The following is a 21,441-nucleotide window of genomic DNA, read 5'->3' as shown; positions in this document are numbered from 1 at the left end:
GTTTTTATTTTTGAATGAAATATAAATTTGAAGATATTATAAAATTTTGAAAAAAATAAGCAATATTAGTATCAAATTAACTATTTAAAAATTTTTGTTTTTGTGTAATTTCTTTAATTCAATTTTTTATTATAATTTAATTGAAGTTTAAAAATGAACTAATTTATTTTTTGTTTAATAAAATAATTTATTTAATATAATAATTAAGTATTCTGTTAGAACTCAATGATTATTCTCTATTTGATTATGTTTATCCGCAGTTAGTTACATGAATTCAAACATGAAGTTTTAATAAGTTGTACTTATGCATAATTTACTTGTAGTCTTGAATTTTAAGTAATATGTGTCAATATACAGTACTTTATGCATAAAAATGGTTTTTAAGAATTTTTGTCAAATGTTTTATAATATAGTATAAATAACAAATGGTCTGTCTCTAGTTGAAAACTTAACCATCAGGAAGGTTAAGATCTATTGGTAACATGTATACCACTAGGCCCATGATCCTTTGCTAGAAATCGAGAAGTTCTAATATCATATATGATTACACTTATTTGATGTATTTAATCATATATGATTAAGCGTCTATGTGTTTAATTATATATGATTAGTCGTGTTTGCATCATGCATGTGATTATATATAAAACAAATTATATATATACCACTAGGCCCATGATTCTTTATGAGAAGTCGAGAATTTTCAATATCATATATGATTACAGTCATTTGATGTGTTTAATGACATATGATTAGACGTTTTTGTATCATGCATGTAATTATATATAAAACAAATGATATTATCAACTTGTGCGTTAAATTAAAACGATGTATCACCTTCAAACGTATCGCTTGAAGTCTACTTAAATATATTTTCTTTAAATAAATTAATGTTTTTGAGTTCAAATTTCGTTTTAAAAAAATTGAAAGGTACATATAATTTGGGAATTGAAAGTAATTGAAAAATGAAGTCAATTTAAGTCAAAAAGGATAAAAAGGGTAATTTGGGTATTACAAACAAAAAGGGGAAAAAGTGAATGGTAAACAGTAATATCTGGTGATCTTTTTTGCTTCCTTTATTTAACCCCATCTCCGTTGACGTATCTCGCCCCCATATTCTACAATCCCCCCTCGCGCTCTCGTTCCCTTTTCGATCGATCCCTCTCCAAAAGCTTTTCGCAGGTAAATCCAATCTTGTTTCCATTTCTTCTTTGATTTTGTAGGTTATACTCGTAATCAGAACGAATTTACTCAAAATTTCTGTTCATACGCCATCAGATCTCTGGTGATTGGCTTGTTTTGCTAATCGTTTCAACGAATCTGTTTTTAAGTTTAAAATTCTTATGAAACTGAGAGATTTGTTCCGAAAATTTTCATATTGATTGGTATTTATGATTTTTACGATACCCGATTTGAAATTGGTGGTGTTTTTTTGGGATTAGGTTATTTTTGTGAAGTTTTACTTCTTAATTTGAAGTTGCGTTTCGGTATGTTTCTGATCTGCATATTACAGGTTGCAAAGATCGATCTACTCTGTGAATTATCATTCTGTTTAAATTTAAGTTCTGTCGTAGAGTTGTTATTGAAGCTAGGATCTAGACCTCGGCTTAGAGATCCATTAGGTTGAGCACTTTGGGGAGGAAATGTTGGTTACGTTTGGAAGTTAGATTTTGTTCAGATCTATTCTAACGTTGTTTTCCTGGTGAGCAGTGTATCATGAACCTTGATTTCAAAATCGACTTAAAACAAGCGTGGGATGAAACGATTTTTTATAGTACGATGATGATCTACGTGTTGGGAAAATCGCTTGTGTTCTTAAGTATTAGAATTTTATAACTGCATGCATATGCTTGATAATGTGGTAATCTGTGTAACTTGAATCTAAATATAGCCAACAGATATATTTTTATTAATGATCTACAGTTGCGTGGTGCAACCATGTTGATCTGGCATACATCCTCAGATCCAATGGATTTAGATACATTCTGGACAATGTTATGCATATTTTTTGTTTACAATTTGGTTTTCTAGTTACCTCATATAACTTTTTGACTGATTTATATGAAATGTTTTACTGTTTGCAGGGATCCTCACCAGCAATAAAATGGGGCTAACATTCACCAAACTCTTTAGCCGGCTCTTTGCCAAGAAAGAGATGCGCATCCTGATGGTGGGTCTCGATGCAGCTGGTAAGACAACCATATTGTACAAGCTCAAGCTTGGTGAGATCGTGACAACAATCCCTACCATTGGTACGTCCTTTTTTTTACATAGATCAATTAGCAATGCATGTGGCATTCTCTCTCTTGTTCCTTGATTTATTTCTCAATTGTTTTGCACGTCATGGTATCTAGAAAATTAAATGGGCCTTTTGTTTTGAAAGCCTGATCTGAATGCTGTCATGAAGGTTGCTTTGCTGAGTCATTATCAGCCTTCCAGGCCATTTTATACAAATTGTTGAAAAAATATTCAAGTTCTGTTTAACCACTTTCTCTGGTCTTAAAAGCTTGGAAAATTTCTATCTGGGAAGGCTGGAATCGTGTTGAGTGGTCAACGTGTTCTGCTGTTGAAACAGAATTTTGAATTTAGCCTAACTTGTTGAATTCATATCTTACCTAATGCCTGCCAGTAATTTATGATACCAAATTTTTATGGAGATCACGGAAAGTAGAGGTTCTTCTATAAAGGATATAGTAGTATGAATAGTAGTGCTTACAACTGGCTGGTCAATCCGGTAAATACCAATATAATGTATGTCTGAACTATTTGTGGGACTGCATCCTGCTATACCTGTGTGGCCTATACCAACTAGAATGCATAGCTGTAGTCTCCATCTACTATGTATTCTATTTTAAAGCTTTAAATTTCATTGACATGACAATACTTTGTACTCACCACACATCTCAACTTCCCTTGCACATTGTAATCTCCTTTCAACGTCCTAGAAAATGGATGTCATTAAACATCTATGCCATGTCTCTACTGACTTGTCTGTGGCACTGGATGCCACTTCTATTTAAAGGATGAACTTTTGTACACGTTTGATCTAGAATAGGTAATAGAACGACAACGAAGGTGGCTACTAGTTGTGCCAAGGACTTTATGTACGTTTCCAAAATTTGGATATCCTTTGCTATCCCTGTTTTGCCCTCTGCTTTCAGGGTAGAGGATAGGTTTGTGTACATCCCACCCCAGACCTCATACCTGGCTGAGATATAAATGGGCTCATTTGGTTTGGTTTAGTTCTTTGCTATCTCCGTTTTGTCTAAAGTTTAGCATGCTATCAGAAACTTTTACCAAGAATGGAATGCACTTCATTGCATTGAGAGGTATGTTGTCAGCTTCAGGCATTAGTTCGAAATCTCGCCAATATATTTGTGATTCTTTACAGGGTTTAATGTGGAGACTGTCGAGTACAAGAACATCAGCTTCACCGTGTGGGATGTTGGTGGTCAAGACAAGGTTAGCAATGCTTTTAGTTTTTTGACTTTATTTAATGATACATATGTATATTTAGAATCAATGATTGTCGCTGCTGAAGTACATATAGACTTGATATGTTTGTATTAAAATGTTGTATATGCAGATTCGTCCACTATGGAGGCACTACTTCCAGAACACACAGGGTCTTATCTTTGTGGTTGATAGCAATGACAGGGATAGAGTTGTTGAGGCAAGAGATGAGTTGCATAGGATGTTGAACGAGGTGACTTTGCATTTTTTTAATCATTGCATCTTCTTATTGCTTACTCTTATTCAGCTTTTCAAAACTTTATATTATCTGTCTTTCTATCTTCGCCACACTTTTCACAAGCCAAGGGGTCTTCATGGAAACAGCCGCTCTACTGTTTGTGGTAGAGGTTAGGTCGGCATACATCTTACCCTCCCCAGACCCCACCTCCAGATGGGATATGTTGCAAAATGTAATTTTTAGATTAAAAGCTTGCAGAAATTTTCAATCACTTTGCAAGTATATTATGATACCTGACAGTGTTACATGGTTGCCCAATAACCACTTAAAACCATGGTGGAATATTGGTAGCCCACAACTTTGAGCTTATAACCACAGTTTTCGATCCATGTGGGACGGGTTATTGTTGTTGTTGTTATACTCGAGGAAAAGTTGCTCGACTGTAGTGTCAAATGGGTATATAACTGGATTTATTGATACAATTTTACCTACAGGATGAGCTTCGTGATGCAGTCTTGCTTGTATTTGCTAACAAACAAGATCTTCCAAATGCAATGAATGCTGCTGAAATCACTGATAAGCTCGGCCTCCATTCCCTCCGACAGCGCCACTGGTAATTGCTTGCTCGTCTCGATAGAATATTTATCATATATAGTTATGATCTTGTTACAAGTAACCTCATCGTTTATTTTGCAACAGGTACATCCAGAGCACCTGTGCGACATCTGGAGAGGGACTTTATGAGGGTTTGGATTGGCTTTCTAACAACATCGCTAACAAGGCACGTAATCATCTAAATAAAAAACAAAGTTTGTTTTTTCTATCTTTCTGTCCTGTTTTTATTTTGGTTCTAAACGTCGTGTTCTGGCACGTTATGGTGGTAAGGCTTGGCTTCGCCGCCACGTTAACCCATTTGGCTTCACTCTAAGGCTTGGCTTGCTTTGTAACGCGTCATGACACATTACAACGTGTTATGGCACGTTATTTTGTAAGGTGTGGGGTTTTTAAATATATAACTTGAGGGATAAATGATAATTATGTATGAGACATAAGACTTAAATAAACATAAGAAGGAAACTTAAAAACTAAAACCCTAAATAGGTAAATACTTGCCACCATTCCCTTTACACGAAGAGGCGAGCACAAATTCTTTGAAAATTGAAGAAAGTAGTGAGTAGAGATTCAAGAGAGATTTAATCCCAATTTTACACTCTTGATAACATTTTTTATAAGCTCTATATATTTGGTATCAGTGGTTCTTTTTTTTTGTAGTTTTTGTCTTAATTTATATGAATTTAATTTCTTCTACAATATTATTCAAAACACTAAAACTCATAGTTTTTTGTGTGTGTATATATATGTGCATATAATATATATATATATATATATATATATATATATGTATATATATATGTATATGTGGTTGGGTTCCGGTGAGAAGTTATGTGAGAAGGGATCTCCACTCTTGGATAAATTCTAATCGAAGATCAATAGTAATGAGATGTACCGGATCAATTCCTGTATCGAGTGCAATTCATGGGGTGGGGGTGAGATTAAAAATGATAAAAGGGTCGAGATCTCTTCTTACGCTTCTCAGCTTAACTTCTATTCTCACATGACCTTTCGTCTATATAGTGTATATATATGCCGCCTTAGAGTACGCCTTGAAAAACGTCGTAACTCGTAAGGCTTGACCTCGCCGCCACGCCTCATGTTATTTAGAACCTTGGTTTTGATCATTGTGTTTTGTGTTTTCTTTTGGTTACAGGCATAAGTGTGATATGAAACCATTCCCTGAATGCGGATCTTGGATGCGAGCATTTGCTTGGTTTAAGTGGTGAGCTTCGTATCATCTGGTTGTGCTCAATGTGTGCATTTCTGGGCAGGGTTTTTGTGCTTTTGTTCTGTAGCGAGCGATGTTGTGTCTGGTATAATATTTGGTTGTATTTCAAGTACTTTTTAAAACCTAAAGTTGTAACAGAGATTAATTTTGGTTGTTTTTTATATGTTTCTTAGATTCAACTAAACTTCACTTTACTTTGCTGCATTGAAAGCAAATGTTACTGTTTCTTTTTGGAAGTGTTTTATGGTCAGGCAGGGGATTTGTCTACCAACCAAGCTATAGCTGGTAAATGGCTACATAAACCACACTCCCACCAATCGGAGTTTTTCTAGCTGTTTTTCACGGCCAATGGAATCAGGGGAGGCATGCACAAGCTCCTACAGACACCTACGCTCAATTAAAATAAAAAAGACAAGACAGCACTGATAATGAATCGACCCTTGGGGACTTGGGGCTATTTGGTTGGCAGTGCTATATGGAGAAAGTTACGTGGATTAATCTCTCTATAAAATGGGAAGGTTTTTTTTATAAAGGGAGGAATGTGTTTTCTAATTAGGAATGACAGCTTTGGAAGAAGGAAAAACTATATTTTATAAACGACTTTATATGTCATTAAGTCACTATCAAGTAGTCTGCATAATTGACTGGATAAGTTGTGGGTCTCATTAAGTTTATTAAGATACTAACAAAAAGACTTAAGAGGTTGTTTACTAAAATTTGTGGGTAAGTGCGGACTACGATAAAAGGGCTAACTAAAAATTATTGTTTACGAAATGAATTGTATTAATTACTGATCGAGTTAAAAAGATCATTATACCCTTATGTTTGAAATAAGTATTTTTGAACATTTTTCCAAATACAATGTCTTAGAAAATCATTTTTTTTAAATACTCTGTGTCATTTTCCGAGCTTAAAATTGCAAGAGATGATTGCCATTTTTAAGCTAATTGCTTTTTAAATATGTTTAATATGAGGTCGAACTAAAAGGAATTTGTTTTGAGAAAAAAAAAACAATTGAGAAAGAAATAAACGAAGATATAAAAAAAGAAATGATATATGTTGTTGAGGTTGTCCAATCTCTTCATCACCATTCACCACACGTTCCTGTGTGTCTTGTTGGGCCAACAGACAACAGAGATTGGGTTGATGGTTAAATTAATTTTGGCACCGTTAAAGTTGAACGACACGAAAGATGAGCTTTTACACGAGTTACAGATGGGGTTGATGATTAAATTAATTTTTGCACGTCTATGTGTTCCCTCAAAGGAGGAAGTGGAAGTGAAAAAAACACCTATCCAGGTATGATGTTCATCAGGGTCAAACAGGAAACATCTCCTTTTTCTCTTTCCCTCACCCAAGCTCACATTATTTATTTTTAGCACCGGGTGTGTTTGGGATGTGCATGTTTAAAACAACTTATGTTTTTTTTAAGTGTTTATTAACTTATGCGGTGTTAAACTGGAGTTCTATAAAAAGTGTTTGAATTAGCTTACGGCGGTACCAAAACGAAATAAGCTGATAAGTTGTTTTTTAGTGTTTGATAAAGTTTGCTTATACATATAAAATGATCAAAAAGATTGAGAGGCCAGACGTGAAGAAACTTGAAGAAGTAATCAAAAATCTACAGAAAGGTCTTGCTGTGAAGATTCAAATGTAAAAAAAATGGTCCTATGAAAATAGGTTGGCCTTACGTAAACCCAACTTTAATAGAAAATATATCAAACTATTATTCAGTATAACAACACTATCATAATAAAATTTTATTTCTTAGAAAATAACTTATTCATACAATATAGGTTAACCACCCCCCCCCCCCCAAAAAAAAAAAAAAAACAGCTGGCTTCATCCCCCAAGTAACCAAAAAATTGTCTAGGTTTAATATGAAATGGTTAAGATCGTCGGTAATCAACTATTTATTCAAATTAAACCATATTTATACTATATTATAAAACACTTGAGAAAAACTCTTAAAAACTATTTTTTATGCATTAAGTATTGTTTGTTGATGCATATTACTTAAAATTCAAGATTACAAATAATTACAAGTATACATAACTTATTAAAACTTCAAATTTGAATTCGTGTAACTAACTGCAGATAAACATAATTAAATATGTGATAACTATCTCATTTTAAATATAAAAAATATAAAATATATTTAAGATAATTATTAAATTCTAACAAAATATTAATTATTCTCTTGTAAAAAAATTATATTATTAAACAAAAAAATAAATGACTTCATTATTAAATTTAAATTAAATTATAATAAAAATTTGAATTAAAGAAGTTACAAAAAAAAATAAGAACTGTTAAATATTTAACTTGATACTAAATCGATACATTTTTTTTAAAAATTTATGATACCTTCAAATTTATATTTTATTAAAAAAATAAAAATATTATCGTTTTTTCAGAACGACATAAAATCGTATTAATACATTGACGAAGACATAATGAAAACAAAACATTAAAATCGAGATATATATCGTTGTATTATACGAATACCCTTCTAGTATTTATTAAATACTCTTATTATATTTACTTAAGTTTAACTACTATAAAAAAAACAACATTCTTTTAATTCTCACAAAAAGTGCTTTTACAGGTTTTCAATTATTGTTATTTATTTATCAATATTTTTTATTCCAAAAACTATAACTTTTAGAGTAAACTACGGTTTTCATTCATGTAAATTGATGTTTATAATTATTTTTGTTTTTGGTCTTTTTTAATTGTTTTTTTCGTTCCTATGGTTTCTATTTTGATTCTATTTTCGTCCCTTTATTAACGGCATTAAAAATTAGGGTTAGAAAATCCAAAAAGTGATGTTAGTAAATTACATATTTGGTCCTTGTGGTATACACATGTGGCGTTTGTTTTTTTAAGAGGTGTTAGAAGTTTGAAATCTTATTTCACTTTTGATTTATAAGAGGTAGTGCTGAAGTCTGAAATCTGAATCAATAAGACTGTTTGTTTTTGTAAACTGATAAACCTCTGATTTGTTTAAATTGTCTATTCTACCTATTAAAAAATTGTGATGTTGAATTTATAGATGAATTTATATAATTTCACATATTTATTCACCATCATTACGAAATTTACATCTAAATTATATAATTAACATTAATTTAAATTAAAATATGTCATTAACAGTATTTAACATATTTAAATACTATTAAAATACACCAATTGAGAGAAATGATCGATTAAGACCAATCGATTGAGAAATGTCGTTGTTGAGGCTTGAGGGTTTGAAAAACAATAAGAGGTGGATTTATCTCTTACTAGATAAGAGGACAATAAGACATAAGTGCATCTGAAAAATTGGAAAAAATAAACAGTGTGAATGACCTTACCTCTTAACGGATCATACATAAAAGGCTGATAAGAGTTTTTTTATAAAAAATAAACAAGGTCAAAGTATTAAAGATTTATCCTTAAATTTTATTTGTTACATTAATAAACTATAAATTTGGTTACCATGGTTTGTGAGAATAACACTTATATATATGCTTTACTCTATCTACTTTTTCTTTCTTTACTATATTTAAATACTACACACACACACACATACACATACATATATATATATATATATATATATAGGGTTGGATTCACGTGAGACCAAGGGTTTTTCGTAAGATCCGTAAGACCAATTTATGTTCATTGATCAACTTTATAAGCTAATGAATGGTCTAAAGTTGTACGGCGACAATTTTGTAATTATTGAGAAGTCTCGTGGCAAATTTGTGATTATGAATGTTGAGATTGTAGATCTAATCCAAGGGTTGAGAATTGGTCTTGCGGGTCTCACGAAAAAATCTTGAAAACAACCATCAGTTGGTATAATATAAAATGATTTTTTTAATCCTATTAAACTTCTTATGATGTGATCTTTTATGATAATTAAATGATTTTGTTATGATATATAATAATGTGATAATCAGAATGATCACGTCCACAATCATCGGATCTGTTTGTTCATTACGTAGAATCTCCTAACATTAATATTTTTTTATTGATTTATTTAAGGTTTTTATTTATTTTAAATTACGATCCGAAAAAGTTTAATAAAATTCGAGGAAAATTTTTAATTTTATCTTATACCAACAGGTTGTTATCTTTATTAAATGCACTTAGGGGTTGTATTTTTACCTCTTAATAGTTCCATTAAGAGACATTATATGAATCGTTAAGAGGTGAATCTTGTTTGACAAAAAAAAGTTTGTCTCTTAATTGTTCTAAAACTCTCTGAATGATTTTGTATCTTTTGTCTTCCTTAACCATTCAGCGCCCTAATTTCATTGTAAACAATTATCAAACAATTAAATTTCATTTTGCACTATATTATGAGAGTCTCTTAATCATTCTGACTACTTAATCATTCTGCACGAAACCATTCAGTAACTGTCAAATAACCCCTTACTCCCACAACGACCAAATTTATGGGTTATTCATGTAATTAATGAAATTTGAGAATAAATTCTTACAAGTTTGGTATACCATAAGGACCAAATATGTAATTTACTAAATCACTTATTGGATTTTCTAACTCTCATTCCTAATTGACTTGGATGGAGGGACGAAAATGGTAGCAAAAGAGAAACTACATGGATGAAAACAGCAGTTTTTAAAGATCAGGAATGAGAACCGTTATAAGTATCAAACCACAGGGACTAAAATCGTAATTTACTCTAACTTTTATTAAAAATAATAAGTTGGAATTTAATTTTTAGTTATTTAAAAGAATGATGACGTTAGATGAATTTGTATGGTTCCAAACTTTCAATCCTCACACGCAAATGAGTGGTGTGAACGAAAGTCAAAGTTTCATCTTAAAAATGAGTTTTTCATGTGTTTTTTTTTTCTTATTTAAAAAGTTATGGGGTTGCTTTAAAAAGAATATGAGGTATTTTTAATAAAGAATAAGTTGCATAAAAATGTAACGTATTTTAATTTGATTTTTATTTTAGATAACGTATTTTTAAAATTTTCATTGGTATTTAAGATGTAAAGTTTTAAACATTTAAGTACCTGAGTAACCGGTTGAAGTATTAATCGGTTATCATGCTGATGTGACGAGTGATGTAGTATCTAACTCATTATTATTTGCTGACGTGGTTAGTGACATGAATTTTTTTTAATTTAAAATTAGCCTTCAACCGGTTATATAAATACTTAAATGTTTAAAACTTTATATTATAGATACTAAAATAAAAGTTTTAAAAGTATGTTACCCAAAATAAAAATCAAGTTAAATTACGTTACTTTTTAATGCAATTTGTTCATTAATAAATTACGAACTTCTTAATTTGATCTATTAACAAAAAAAATATTTTTTTATTAATTTTGTTTCGTTAAATAAGATTTAATATTCAATAATTTAAATATAAATTAAATTATATGTTAATCAAACATTACGTTTAAAATAAATTACGAATTACATCCTTGTGTTTTAAAATTCCTGATAATTTATTGTTTTTGTTCTTATGATTTATAATTATTTGTTGTTTTAGTCCGTAATATTTAAAAGTATGAGTTAACTTCAGGGACGAAAGTAACAGTGAGTTACGAACTGTGAGGGATAAAAACCACAATTTAAAAACCATAAGGACGAAATTTGTAATTTTTAACAAACCACATGGACAAGAAATGTAATTTACTCATATATTTAATAATAAGAGAGAAACAACATTATTCCATATTTCACAAAATTACAATCCAAAACTTCATATATTTACTCATTCTATTTACTATACAAATTAATAATAGAGTAAATTACGCCGTTGGTCCATGTAGTTTGCTCAATATCTAAACACAACCTCTACTTCAAAATAATTACAATGAGCATCCTCGTGGTTTGGATTTTGTTATAAGATGAATCGATGTCCTTAACACTGTTAAATCTATGATACACGGGTCATTTAGTATGCTTTTTTGTCTTTTTCCTATTAAAAATCTCTCTCTCTCACACACACACACACACATATATATATATATATATATATATATATATACACACACACACAAGTCGTCACGGTCTTTGTAGTCCCTCCCGGAACCACCTTCCGTCTTCCTCCTCCTTGACCCCATTTCCATCTCCATTTCCTGTGTCTCTTTCGCTTTTTAGGAACGAATAGTGTAATTTACTCTTAATTATATTATTATATATTTTTTATATTTAAAAGCCGTATTTATATTGACAAATATATGTACCTAATAATATGATTACTTATTTCATTAATACAACGTAACTGAATTTTACAGGTCATATGGTAAAAAAAAAAATTGATACTCGATTCATCTACTAATAAGAATATCTACAAAATAAAAAATAACCAACGTTATGTTTACTAAAACGAGAGGCATTTTTGACATTTTATCGATTTCTTTTGTCTTTTACACAATCAAAAGCTATTTTATGATTATGGTTCATGTGGTTTTTGATTGATTAAAAGACGAAAAGTTTGATGAAATGACGAAAATGTTCGTTATTCAGCATAAACTTTTAACGACCTTTAGATGGAAGAATCAAATCTGAACGTTTTTGTAAACCACAATGACCATCTTGTAATTTCAAAACTATAAGAACGAATAGTGTATTTTTTATAACCACATAAACCAATTTATAGTTTACTCATAGTTTAATTCAGAGTAAATTACGGTTTTCATCCCATTGGTTTGTCAGTAGTTTCCATTTTCGTCTTTATGGTTTAGAAATTACGATTTCAATCATGAGCTAATTCTTAACTGTAAAGTACAAGGAACCAAAACAGTAAAAAACTATAAATCAGAAGAACGGAAACAATAATAAATTAAAAACAATATTAATTTATTATTTCGAATGGTGGCCCATTTTAAAGCCCAACAGATTTAGAAGTGAAGTCCAATGAGCATGAAAGCTGAGTAGCTGACAGATCTGGCTTCCACGAAGCCGATATACGAGCCTAACTTTGACTTATGGTCAACTTTCCACCAGATAAACCAAATCTGCTACAGAATATTTGTTCCCATCACTCAAAGACTCCTTTTTTAATCTCATTTATCATCATTGAACCTCCAGCTTAATAAAAGTTACAGAATCAGTCCCTCATCAAAATAAGTTTTACTTTTTCGTCCTTGTAATATAATGTCTATTATAAAATTCATTTTGAAACCAATTATTATGGTTGATTGGTTGTTTGGTTTGTTTTGCATTAAATCATGTATGAATAAAGCTATATTTGTGGATTAATTTATCTGTATAGATTATGAGGGTTTTTGTTTAGGATCTTTTTAAATGAACGTGGTTTTTAATTGGAAGAGGTATGTTTGAAAAAAACTTAGCTTTCTGTATAAAACTTCAATAGAAACTTACTGAATAAATCATTTTTTGTATCATAAAACTACTACCAAACAATCATGTATAGCTGGCCGAATAAGCTATGAGTCTCATTAAACTGCTAACAAACATACCCTAAAAGGCTAAAACTATAAAACAAATATGATATTGTACAGATTGTATTGAGCATATGAACAATATTTAAATACATGCTTGTATGTTTTGTGAAATTATAATGTTTATATAATGGGATGTCTGTTAAAAAGTTATTTCATCAAGTTCAATAAAGAAATTTAAGTTTTTTTCCACTGATATGTGCTTTCAAATGAGAACAACGCTTTTATTATACATTCAAATAAAATAAACAAGTGAGTGTATAAATTTTTGGAGTTATATGTCAAATAACAGGTATTTTAAATTTTAACATGTTAAAGATGCATGTAGAACCTAAAAACACAGAGCAAAATGAATCAAGATTTTGGAAAGACCAATCAAATTGGACCAGAGTATGTTCATTTAGTTATAGTTTTTTCATGATTCTCGATGATTTGGTCCAAGAAATTGTGAAGTAGAAGGTTTTGTTTTTAGAATTCTTCAACCAACGTACACGGAAATAAGCACACCCCCATATACATACATACATACATATACATATATATATATATATATAGAGAGAGAGAGAGAGTATACATATACACACACACATATATATATATATATATATATGTATATGCATATTCAGTAGAACGAGACAGTACAAATAGATTGAGAGTTGTAAATAAATAAAAGAAAATTAATCATATGTCTTTGTTTAATTCGGTTTTAACTAGTGTTGAGCCAATTATACCGAAAATTAAAATTTCTATTTTGTTTCGGTCTTAATTTGTTTTGATCCCAACTTGCTTGATTCGTTTTTGTTAGTCCAAACCATTCTATACGCATCGAGATAGACCCTTGTCTCCATCTGCAACAAGTCTTATCACATGACAACGACTACAACAAAAGAATGATCCACCTTGTGGTTTATATGTCTTGAGCAATTAAAATGACATTACTAATAAATACGTGTAACTTCACTCATAATTCCACTCGTTTTAGTTGCGACATCTGGTCCAAATTTTAGATTAACTCCACATCTTCTCAGTCATCCAAGACTAAGTCGCTATTTGGTTAGGCTTCCCTTAAGTCTTGTATGAATAAAATTGTCTGTGTAGATTAATCTATCTCTATAGATTGGAAATATCTTTGTTTGAAAAAGTTTTTTTATAGATAAAAAGAGTTTGTTTTTTAATTGGTAATGACACGTTTGGAAAAAACCTGTCTTTATGCATAAAGCCTCTCATAAAAGTTTAAGAAATAAACCACTTTCTACATCATTAAACCACTACTAAATAAACATGTATAGTTGACCGAATAAGCTGTGAGTTTCATTAAACTCATTAAGCTGCTAATAAACATACCCTAAGATTATAAGGACCAATCATGGAATAAATTATTGAGTTGGAGGGTTATTTATGTAAATATTTCTTCTCATTTGTACTGCTACACCAGTTTTGGAAGAAAGTTGAAAGCAAGACGCCAGAAGCCAAGTCAACCAAATTTCAGCAGTGTCTCGAAAAAGGCGATTTCTTTAAAGCAGGGCATCTCATCTCTCTGCAGAAACCAACAGCACCAGCTCCAAATTCCCTTTTCTCTCTCATCTGGTTTTCGATTCTCTGCCAAAAAAAAAAAAAAAACCCATTTCAATCAGGTAATTATAGGAGGAGGAAGAAAAAGGAGGTTGGTGTTCAAGTTGGAAAGCTGAAACCTATCGATTTTTGAGTTTGAGATCTGAAGAAAAGGGGATTCGCGTCAGATCCGAGGATTATTGTTGTTGTTGGCTGAACAACGCGGATTTTGTTGAAGATATGTTTTTGTAGCTTTTTTACGTGAGAAAAAAGCTAATAAGCTTCGTTCGTGATCTGCACTAGGGTTTTGGGATCTTTAGATTTGTAATGGGGATTTGTTGGAGCATTCGGATTAAGGCCGAGAGCGCATTTTCGACTGGTAATTCCTTGTTTACTGTTGATAATTTCTGCTAATTCGATTCGTGGAATTAGAACTCGTTTCATTAATTGAGTTGTTACTTCCATGGATCTTATCTGAGCTTATTTTCCTCTTATCTTAACCTCGTATGGATGGATAAAAATGGCTACCCAACCATCAAAAACTATTGTGCTAATTGTTATGTAACTCAAATACACAAGGATTTTACAATACACCCCAAAGTGGAAATCTCTGCAATATTTTAGGATTTAAGTAGTATTTATTTAGATGTATGATGACTTCAACTTGAATTAGTTTTGAAGTTGCCATACTATTTGTTTATTTGAAGAGAAACAATTGTGTTGCTATAGGTGATGACTCTAAAATTGGAGAAAAGAATGGGAATAGTAATTCGAGTAGCAAGGTTTCCACTGGCTCTCAATCGAATACGCCTCGTAGTGAAGGTGAGATTTTGCAATCCTCCAACTTAAAGAGCTTCACCTTCAGTGAGCTTAAAAACGCAACAAGAAACTTCCGTCCAGACAGCGTATTAGGGGAAGGTGGCTTCGGTTCTGTGTTCAAGGGGTGGGTTGACGAGCACTCGCTTGCAGCTTCAAAGCCAGGAACTGGCATCGTGATTGCTGTAAAGAGGCTGAACCAAGAAGGATTCCAGGGACACAAGGAGTGGTTGGTTAGTTCTTTTCACTTTCTTGATCGTTTGTGGTTTATTTTGTAAAATATTTCCTTTGGCGCTTGAAGGGGATAGTTAGTCTTGCATTGATAATTGCATATGCAAGCATCTGAAAGAAAGAGTATCTTGATATGGATGGAATTGGGTGCTTCTACCCTTTAGTTGAATCTTATATGATGTGCTTCACAGATGCCGAGTTGACAATATTGTCGAGTTTGTTGACAAGAAATACTGGACAATTTAGGATCTTTTAGAGGTGCGTTTGGTACATGGACTAGACAAGACTGGATGGGCGCGAGAGTGAGATAGGTGTGTGAAAGAATTGTTGAAGGTTTTAGGGTTTTGATTATTTAGTAATCGACCAATCTTGTCTTATCTCCTTGATTTTTGTTTCACTTATTTTGGTGGAACAGGAAATATGCATTTTATCCCACTCAAGTCCAGTCTTGTTCCGGTCTAACGTCGTGCTAAATGCGCGACAAGTTTTTGTATCCTGTACCATCTTGTCCCACATACTAAATGCACCCTTAGAATCTCTAGAATCATGGCCTTCACATGTCATGCACCTGTGTCCTTGTCCATTCATGAATCAATAACTTTTACAATGGCATTCTTGACAATTATAGCTTCTCAATAGATGAGTCTTTCGCTTGTGCAGGCAGAAATCAACTATCTTGGACAGTTACGCCATCCTAATCTTGTGAAATTGATTGGTTATTGCTTAGAAGATGATCATAGGCTTTTGGCATATGAGTTTATGCCAAAGGGTAGCATGGAGAACCATTTATTCAGGAGTAAGTTAACCATATCTTATACAGATTCTCCACATTTACTAGCATACCACTCAGATTTAGGATTAACATGTTACATATAAAACAGGAGGTTCTTACTTCCAGCCACTTTCTTGGCGTCTACGGCTGAAAGTTGCTCTTGGTGCAGCAAGGGGTCTTGCGTTTCTTCATAATGCTGAAACCATGGTTATATATCGGGACTTCAAGACTTCAAATATTCTACTTGACTCGGTATGTATTTTGATAGTGTTTTAGGTCTTAATTCATTTAAGCCATTTAACATTTTCATTTTCATTTATATGTCCTAAAAAATGAGGATGTGATCATGGGTGTCTAATGTCCAGTTTTCTAACTTTGCCTACAATCAACAGACCTTCAACGCAAAATTATCCGATTTTGGATTGGCAAGGGATGGACCAACTGGTGATAAAAGCCATGTTTCTACCAGGGTTATGGGAACCTATGGATATGCTGCTCCTGAATATCTATCCACAGGTACGTTTATCTACTGAACAAGTGATAAGCGTTTGGTTCGTTTCAGGGAATGGAAATGGAAATGTGTTTCATTCCCATATTTTTTTGAGGAATGCTTCATGTCCATTCCATTAAGCTAAATCTGACACTGTTAACAGATGCTGGTCCATCCCGTTAAAATCAGACTTGACACCATTAGGATGCGTTTAGTATCCAGTCAGAATAAAACAGGACATAACAATTGTTGGCGTTTGGTAAGATAGAACTGGACAGGACAGAAGAGAATGAAGTTTTAGAAGAGAATGAAGTTCTATTTTGAGGTTATATGGGTAAAAATATAGGTTTGTTCCACCTTGTTCCATGGGATGGGGGTGGAACACGCCTGTTCCACTTTGTTGCACATAAAAGTCTTGCCACACATGGAACAGTGATCATGTTTAGTCCAGTCCACTGTACGAAAGCACCCCAAGTGCCAAAACATGCCTTTATTTCAGTTTCCTTGATCTTTGTTTGTGAAACTCTCGAGGGTAGTTCTGGTGATTGAGTTCTTTCTAGTTCTCGTAAGGGCATTCAATAAAAATTGCAGAAGTGATCTTTGGTAGGGAAAAAATGAAATATAATTACCCTTAATGATCATTCAAAATCTCCCCCCTCTTTTCATTTCGTGGGTCCATAAAATGAGGATTTGCGACCCCTAAAATGCGATAGAAATGAACTGCACATAGTCAAGTTGACTTTTGATTTTACAGTAAACCTGGCAAAATGTGTCGATGGGTGGATTTGTTGTATATGACCTGGCATGTTGACATAAACTGATGGGTACATATCTTACTTGAAAGTAGGGTTTGGTAGGGTGGGATTCAGGCAGGTACGTTATGATCTATGGCATAAGCCAAATAAAACCAAACGAGCTTAGGGGCTATTTGGTTGGTTTTCCATCAAGTCCTATATGGATAAAGCTGTCTGTGTGGATTAACATGTCTGCATAGATTGGAAATGTTTTTGTTTGGAAGGGTCTTTTATAAATGGAAGGAGCGTATTTTTTTAATTGGGAGGGACATGTTTGGAAAAAAGTTGGCGTTCTGCATAAAGCTCCCCCTTAGAAGCTTACTGAATAAGTCACTTTCTATATCATTAAGCTACTACCAAACAATCATGTATAGCTGACCGAATAAGCTGAGTCCCATTAAGCTTATTAAGTTGCTAACAAACCAACCCCCTAATATCTTCCATCCATCGGTGGGGTCCGCCCTGCCACCTGCGCCGGGGGGAGGGAAGTACACAAAACTGACCTCTATCCAGAAGGGAAGAGCGGTTGTTTCCGTTAAGACCATCGTCTGATCTATCATATACTTGGAATTTTATCAGCAAAATACAAAATGCCGATATTTGATATTTGCTGTTCTCAACCGACATTTAACACATTCCATCTCTTCTCATGAAGGTCATTTAACCGCAAAGAGCGATGTATACAGCTTCGGAGTGGTTCTCCTCGAAATCTTATCAGGTAAAAAAGCAATAGACAAAAACCGCCCAACCGGAGAACACAACCTAGTGGATTGGGCAAAACCTTGTCTTAGCAACAAACGGAGAATCTTCCGCGTTCTCGATCCACGTCTCGAGGGTCAATATTCACTCGGCCGAGCCCTCAAGTTAGCAAACCTGGCACTTCAATGTCTGTGCATGGAACCCAAGTTACGACCCAACATGGACGAAGTGGTCACGATCCTCGAAGAGCTTCAAGACAATGAAAAACGGGACCGTAGGGAACCCCAAATAAACCGTCATGGTGTTTCAACGACTAATAAAGCCCGATCCTGCCGACAAGAAGTTGGCCCGGGGGTGGTTGCGTATCCGAGACCTTCGGCTTCCCTTCGCGCTTAACGGGATGGATGATGATACTTTTTTGGGACCTGCAGGATTCTCAAGTGCACCTGTATGGTTCTGTTTGGTGTATAGTTCTGTTTTTTTTTTCCAAGTGGGTCTGTGTTATCAAGACGTTATTTAGTTTTACTAGAAAGACTAAATGATTCTGGATTTTTGGTGGAATGATAAAGAAAATGTGCTTTATTTATCATTAGAAGAGTAGTTTTGGGTCATTTCATCTTTTTCTGTGTGTTCATGGTTCAAATATCAATAAACGAAGACAAAAAGGAAACATCAAACCAAACAAACTCAATATATCACTTAGGTCGAGTTGTGGTGCACTGATTAAGTCTCAGTAGAATGTAGTGGAAAATCTCATCTGTCCTGGGTTTGAATACAGGCACTGTCAAAGTTCTTATGACCGTGAAGGTTCCATGTAATGATTCTAGACAATAGAGGTGGTTCTCGTAAAAACGTTCGACTTGCATAAAGCAAGCACCAAACCATATAGAGCCCATATCCTACATATGGGTAGCACCTGAAGAAGATAGAATGTATGCAAATATTACCTCTACTCCAGTTTTCAAATAAACATACAACTTGCAAAAAGCGAGTACGAAAGTGAGATGTAGAATGAAGTATGCTTTTCACATAACTTGATCATTCGTATTTACACCATCAAGAATTCAAAACGAGTGAGATAGATCTTAACCATGACTTCTATCAATAAAACTGAGTAAATTACGTTTTTCGTCCATATGATTTGTTAAAAATTGCTGATTTCGTCTCTATAGTTTTGGAATTTTGATTTTTTGTCCTTATGGTTTATAATTCGTTTCTATTTTCGTCTCTGTCGCCAAAACACTACTATAAAGTATGAAAGACCAAAATAAAAATGAATTGTAAACCAGTACGAAAAAGATAATAAATTTTAAATCATAGGGACAAAAAAAAGGTAATGAATTATAAACTTATAGTTATACTTATAAGTTATAACCTATAGGGATGAATTTGAGGTTTAATTGGGCTTCTTCAAGGCCCATTGTTGATTTGGGTACACGATCACACATATTGGATAAGGAGGTGTTCAGAAACTCGATCAACCAACCCAACATGAAATAATTTAACTTGAAAAAAAATGATGTTTAATTGAGTTGTAAAATTTTCAAATTTTAGGTACTAGGTTACGTTTATTTGAACCCAACTCAATCCGATAAACATGACATCTTTTTATTTATTGGATTTAATATGATTGTTGAGTCTCTATCAATATCTACATTAGACAAATTACACTATCACATACTCTCTTCATATAATGTATTTTCATTCTATTATCCGTCTCTATATAACTCTTTTGTATATATGTTCAGTAACTATGAATATATATATAGAGATAAATGATCGTGTGAAAATAAGAGTTAATGTGAGAAGCTTAAAAATTGGGACCTTTGATCACCTATAATCTCAGATTTACCTATGAATCTTGCTTGATATGCGGATTGATATGATGCATCTCGGTGCATCTCATCCAAAGTGCATCCAAAGGTGGTGATCATTTTTACGTTTCTTACAGGAACCCAACCCTGTGTGTGTATATGTGTGTGTGTGCGCACACACACACAAATTAAGTAGACCAGAGAAAATAACATATTCAAGATTAAAAGAATATTTTGGTATACCAAAGTATCAACTCGTACGATTTTTGTTGTGTTGTACTTTAGTTTGGGTTAGGTTGAGATTTTTCAAACAAAAGCATCATGTTAGGTTGTTCAAATGCTTTCAACCGGATCAACCTAACCCGTGAGCATCCGTATGGGATAGGACATGAGACATGAGACATGACTAATGAGTTTAATGAGATTTACAGATTATTTGATTGATCATAAATGACTATTTGGTAGTGATTTAATGATAAATAAAGTGACTTGGTTGGTAAACTTATAGGGGTAGATTTATGAAAAAAAAAAAAAAAAAAAAGACAAATTATCTCCAAACATGTTCATCCCTATTAGATAGCTCGCCTATTCTATGTATGTAAAATCCTCCACATAGATATCATCTCAATATATACAAACGGATTATATATTTAATAAAATATTTTTTTATTAAATATTTCAATAATATCTATATTATATTATAAAGTATTTGACAAAAACTTTTAAAAATCATTTTTTATGCACGAAGTACTGTTTATTGATGCATATTACTTAAAATTTAAATTACAAGTAAATTGTGCATAGTACAACTTATTAAGGCTCCATATTTTAATTCGTGTAACTAACTACAGATAAACATAATCAAATACTAGATAAACATCTCATTTTAAATATATCTAAAATATAATCAGGATAATCATTGAGTTCTAACAAAATATTTAGTTATTATCTTTATAAAAAATTATGTTATTAAACTTAAATTAAATTGCTTCGTTACTAAACCTAAATTACATTATAATAACAAAATTTGAATTAAGAAAATTACACCAAAAACAAAAATAAAACCACATAAAACCGTATTATATCAACATAAAAAAAGAATAAAACTAAATTCTGAAATCGATGTGTCTTGATGCATTGCACGAATATCCTTCTAATAATATTTATATGAATAACATATTTTATTTAAGTTGAATATAATTTTTATTAAAGATTTAATATTTTATTAAGAGTTTTTAAAAAAAAAATAATTTATTATAGATTTTTATTGGGAGTCATATAACTTTTATAAAAATATTTACAT

General features: G+C 32.3%; 2 protein-coding genes across 2 annotated transcripts; both read left to right on the top strand.

Moving 5' to 3' along the window:
• Positions 1-1,106: 1,106 nt before the first annotated feature.
• On the top strand, positions 1,107-5,725 carry LOC112524338 (ADP-ribosylation factor 2). Its single transcript, XM_025134120.1, has 7 exons — positions 1,107-1,179; positions 2,082-2,249; positions 3,389-3,459; positions 3,584-3,703; positions 4,183-4,301; positions 4,388-4,469; positions 5,457-5,725. The coding sequence occupies exons 2-7, from the start codon at positions 2,102-2,104 to the stop codon at positions 5,460-5,462; spliced, it is 546 nt and encodes a 181-aa protein (XP_024989888.1). The 5' UTR covers positions 1,107-1,179; positions 2,082-2,101; the 3' UTR covers positions 5,463-5,725.
• Positions 5,726-14,422: 8,697 nt separating this feature from the next.
• LOC112526133 (probable serine/threonine-protein kinase PBL11) lies at positions 14,423-18,935 on the top strand. Its single transcript, XM_025136526.1, has 6 exons — positions 14,423-14,901; positions 15,252-15,571; positions 16,230-16,365; positions 16,451-16,593; positions 16,734-16,857; positions 18,281-18,935. Exons 1-6 carry the CDS (start codon positions 14,850-14,852, stop codon positions 18,718-18,720), a joined length of 1,215 nt encoding a protein of 404 aa, XP_024992294.1. The 5' UTR covers positions 14,423-14,849; the 3' UTR covers positions 18,721-18,935.
• Positions 18,936-21,441: the final 2,506 nt, after the last annotated feature.

This window comes from Cynara cardunculus (genome assembly GCF_001531365.2).
Source record: "Cynara cardunculus var. scolymus isolate 2C chromosome LG 13, CcrdV1, whole genome shotgun sequence".
Lineage (NCBI taxonomy): Eukaryota > Viridiplantae > Streptophyta > Magnoliopsida > Asterales > Asteraceae > Cynara > Cynara cardunculus.
Note: the sequence above shows the minus strand (reverse complement) of the source record. Positions and strands in the feature narration are given on the sequence as shown.